At 32.0% G+C, this 3,315-nt stretch overlaps 1 protein-coding gene across 1 annotated transcript; it reads left to right on the top strand.

Annotated features, from left to right (window-relative positions):
• Window positions 1-579: 579 nt before the first annotated feature.
• LOC110325878 (olfactory receptor 4K2-like) lies at window positions 580-1,560 on the top strand. The gene has a single exon (XM_021204036.1). It carries the CDS (start codon window positions 580-582, stop codon window positions 1,558-1,560), a length of 981 nt encoding a protein of 326 aa, XP_021059695.1.
• The last annotated feature ends 1,755 nt before the right edge of the window (window positions 1,561-3,315 follow it).

The raw sequence follows: 3,315 nt of genomic DNA, 5'->3' as shown, positions 1-3,315 counted from the left end.
AGAGATTGAGTGAATTTTTTTAATCTCATCATATTCTTTAAATTGTTAAACACATTGTCAAAATGGTTGATTAAAAAATAATTCCACATCTTGTGCATCAGAAAACGCTTTGTGAGCTCACCTCTTATTTTTCTTTATAATATTATATTATATTGTTTAGTACACTCTACAAACTTAACACGTTTCTTTAAATGTGAACCCTGAAACATGGGTGTAGTCAGACAGGTTTGTTATGAGGTCTGTGATACTCAACCTGACATGTATTGTGTTTGACTACTGGATATATCCAAGAGGCTGTGTTACCCGGCATTGGTTGTTTAAGTGGTCCTAAAAGAAAAACAAGCATCTTGTACTTAAGAGCATTTTCAGAAGGATTCTAGGTAGTCAGTGGATTAGATAATTACTATGTAAAGTTTTAAGTTCTTCACATGTAGTTATAGATATATTATGTGTTCCAAGGACTGTAATTTTTTGCTTTCTGTTTTGTTTTGTTTTGTTTTGTTTTGTTTTGTTTTTGTTTTGTTTTGTTTTGTTTTGTTTTGTTTTGTTTTATGAATACAGAGCAGAGTCTACGGGTAAATGGAGAGGCTTAACCATTCCAGAGTGCCGGAATTCGTGTTACTTGGACTCACTGATTCTCCTGAGCTTCAAATATTCTTCTTTGTGGCGTTTTCCGTTTTCTACTTAATGACAATGCTTGGGAATTGCTTAATTCTGTTCACTGTCCTGTCCACTTCACATCTCCATTCCCCCATGTTCTTCCTTCTCAGCAACCTTTCTCTGATTGACATATGCCTTTCCTCCTTTGCAACACCAAAGATGATCATGGACTTCTTTGCTCACCACAAGACAATTTCTTTTGAGGGGTGCATTTCTCAAATCTTTCTTTTGCATCTTTTCACTGGAACTGAAATTGTACTGCTGATTTCCATGTCTTTTGACAGGTATATAGCCATATGTAAGCCTCTCTACTATTCAACAATTATGAGCCAAAAAGTGTGCGTTGGACTTGTGGTAACTTCTTGGACAGTAGGCTTCCTACATACAATGAGTCAATTAGTTTTTATCCTCTATTTACCCTTCTGTGGTCCAAATGTGATAGACAGTTTTTTCTGTGACCTTCCTTTGGTACTCCAACTGGCTTGTATAGATACATATGTTCTTGGTGTCTTCATGGTCTCAACCAGTGGTGTTATTGCTCTTATAAGTCTTCTGCTTTTGTTCATCTCCTACATTGTGGTGCTTGTCACCATCAGGGGCCACTCCTCAATTGGATCATCTAAGGCTCTTTCCACCTGCACATCGCATTTCATAGTTGTGCTCATGTTCTTTGGACCATGCATTCTCATTTATGTGTGGCCTTTCACAAACTTTCTGATGGATAAAATTCTTTCTGTTTTCTACACCATCTTTACCCCCTTTCTGAATCCACTTATCTATACTTTGAGAAATCAAGAAGTGAGAACAGCAGTGAAGAAGAAAATAAGTAACCAATATTTCTCTTTTGGGAAGATAAATCCACATTATACAGTGAAAGGACTGGAGCGATCCAGAGAGTAAGATCAGGTTTTCTAACAGAAGAAGAGATAATTAGCCTAAGATCCACCTCTCTAAACATTTGGTCTAAATTTATGGCACTAAGAAGTCAGGGTTGAGATATGCAAGATCTTGCTTTAAAAGTAGTGCTGTGTTTGTTAGTCTTTGTGATCATAGATCCATTTGATAATGTGTTGAAGTTTATAATGTATTTTCATAAAAAGTTATGTTATCATAATTTTAAACACTGATTGATTTTCTTGTATACATGAGATCTATACACATGTATACCAGGGTTAATACTATGTAAGAAGTTTAATATGAGCTATTCTTGTACTTTATCCAGAGTTCTTCTCTTTGATTGTCTTGTGATATTTTATGGCATCTACTTTAATTTAAACTTTGACTAGGATTTTGGAGCATAAAAGGCTTTATTCATAACATTAGAAATTTTATTTGGAAATTTGATATTATGAAATAATCATTTTACATAAAACTAAACAATTTTAATCATTACATCAAATTGTTTGAATCCTAACAGAAATTTGAACCTAATAGATTAATATTTTAGCAGTTTATATTCTCAGTTAGATGAAGATTACTGCTATCAGATGAGTAATATAGCAAATAGTTAATTGAGGATCTGTGATATTTCAATCACAGAAAGTAGACTACTTAAATAGACTGGCTTTTAGAACTTAACTATGAATAATAGGTATAATGGATCCATTAACTCATTTTTTCTTTGTATGAGAATACTATTAACTGCTGAATTCATAATATACTTTATATTTTAAATAAAATAGTTCCAACTATTCTTAAAATTTTATAAAGCTTGCATTTAGTTTTCAATATTATATGGTTAGTGAGAAAAATGAAGTTAAAATTTGAAATATATGATTCATTTCTACTCCATTCAGTTTATTACCAATAATGATAAGTAGATTTTTTTTTTATCTATATGATCTTTGGATGACAGATAAATGATCGATTTTCTAAAGTGCCGAAGATCCAAAGCCACAGAGAAATCTTCCTAATCCAAATTTACCTCATGATAAGAAGCAAAGCACATTGGTGGAGACCAGCAAGGCTCACTGAGATAGATCCTGGAAGACTCATTTTACCTTTTTAACCTTTATCTCTAATATGAGAATTAGGAAGAGCAGATCAAAATGTTTATGATAATGTTTTACGTAAAGTAGAAAGAGTAGTAAACTACCTCAACTCTGTCTCAATTTTAATCGATGTACTTCTGAACAGTAGCTATATTCTGGGAAACGTACTAGAAAAATCACACTTAATTCTCTAATTTTGTTCTGCTTTAAAAACTAGATAATAAAAAACATTTTGATTTTAATTTGCAATCTAGACTATGTGATGAAGTTAGGTTACAATGCCTAATGTTTTGATACACTATGAGATCATTTGTCTCTGATTTAATGGATATAAAGAATTATAAAAGCAAGCTGTCACCAGAGACTTAGAATCCTGCAAAACATCAGCTCTTGCCTCTCAAAGAAGCAACAACTTCAAAGATACATTCTTAATATCTGAAGTTTATTTGCATATAGAAGTTTATAAAGAAATGTAGTGTTAAATTAGCTATAAAGCTACACATTTAATTTGAAAGCTAGCTTATTTTTTAAATAGATATATACTCATTTTGTTGCCTCAGGTAAGCAAAACATTAGTATAAAAATCATTAGTATACATTTGCCTCATTTCTAGTCTTATGCAAAAATATCTTTATTTAAAATGTGAATTAAAGCTCTAAAATAC

The sequence above is a fragment of the Mus pahari genome, chromosome 8, assembly GCF_900095145.1.
Source record: "Mus pahari chromosome 8, PAHARI_EIJ_v1.1, whole genome shotgun sequence".
NCBI lineage: Eukaryota > Metazoa > Chordata > Mammalia > Rodentia > Muridae > Mus > Mus pahari.
This window is presented reverse-complemented; position numbering and strand designations above follow the sequence as displayed.

Excerpts from the sequence above, each read along its gene's own strand:
- LOC110325878 (XM_021204036.1), top strand. The coding sequence starts at position 580 with ATGGAGAGGCTTAACCATTCCAGAGTGCCGGAATTCGTGTTACTTGGA.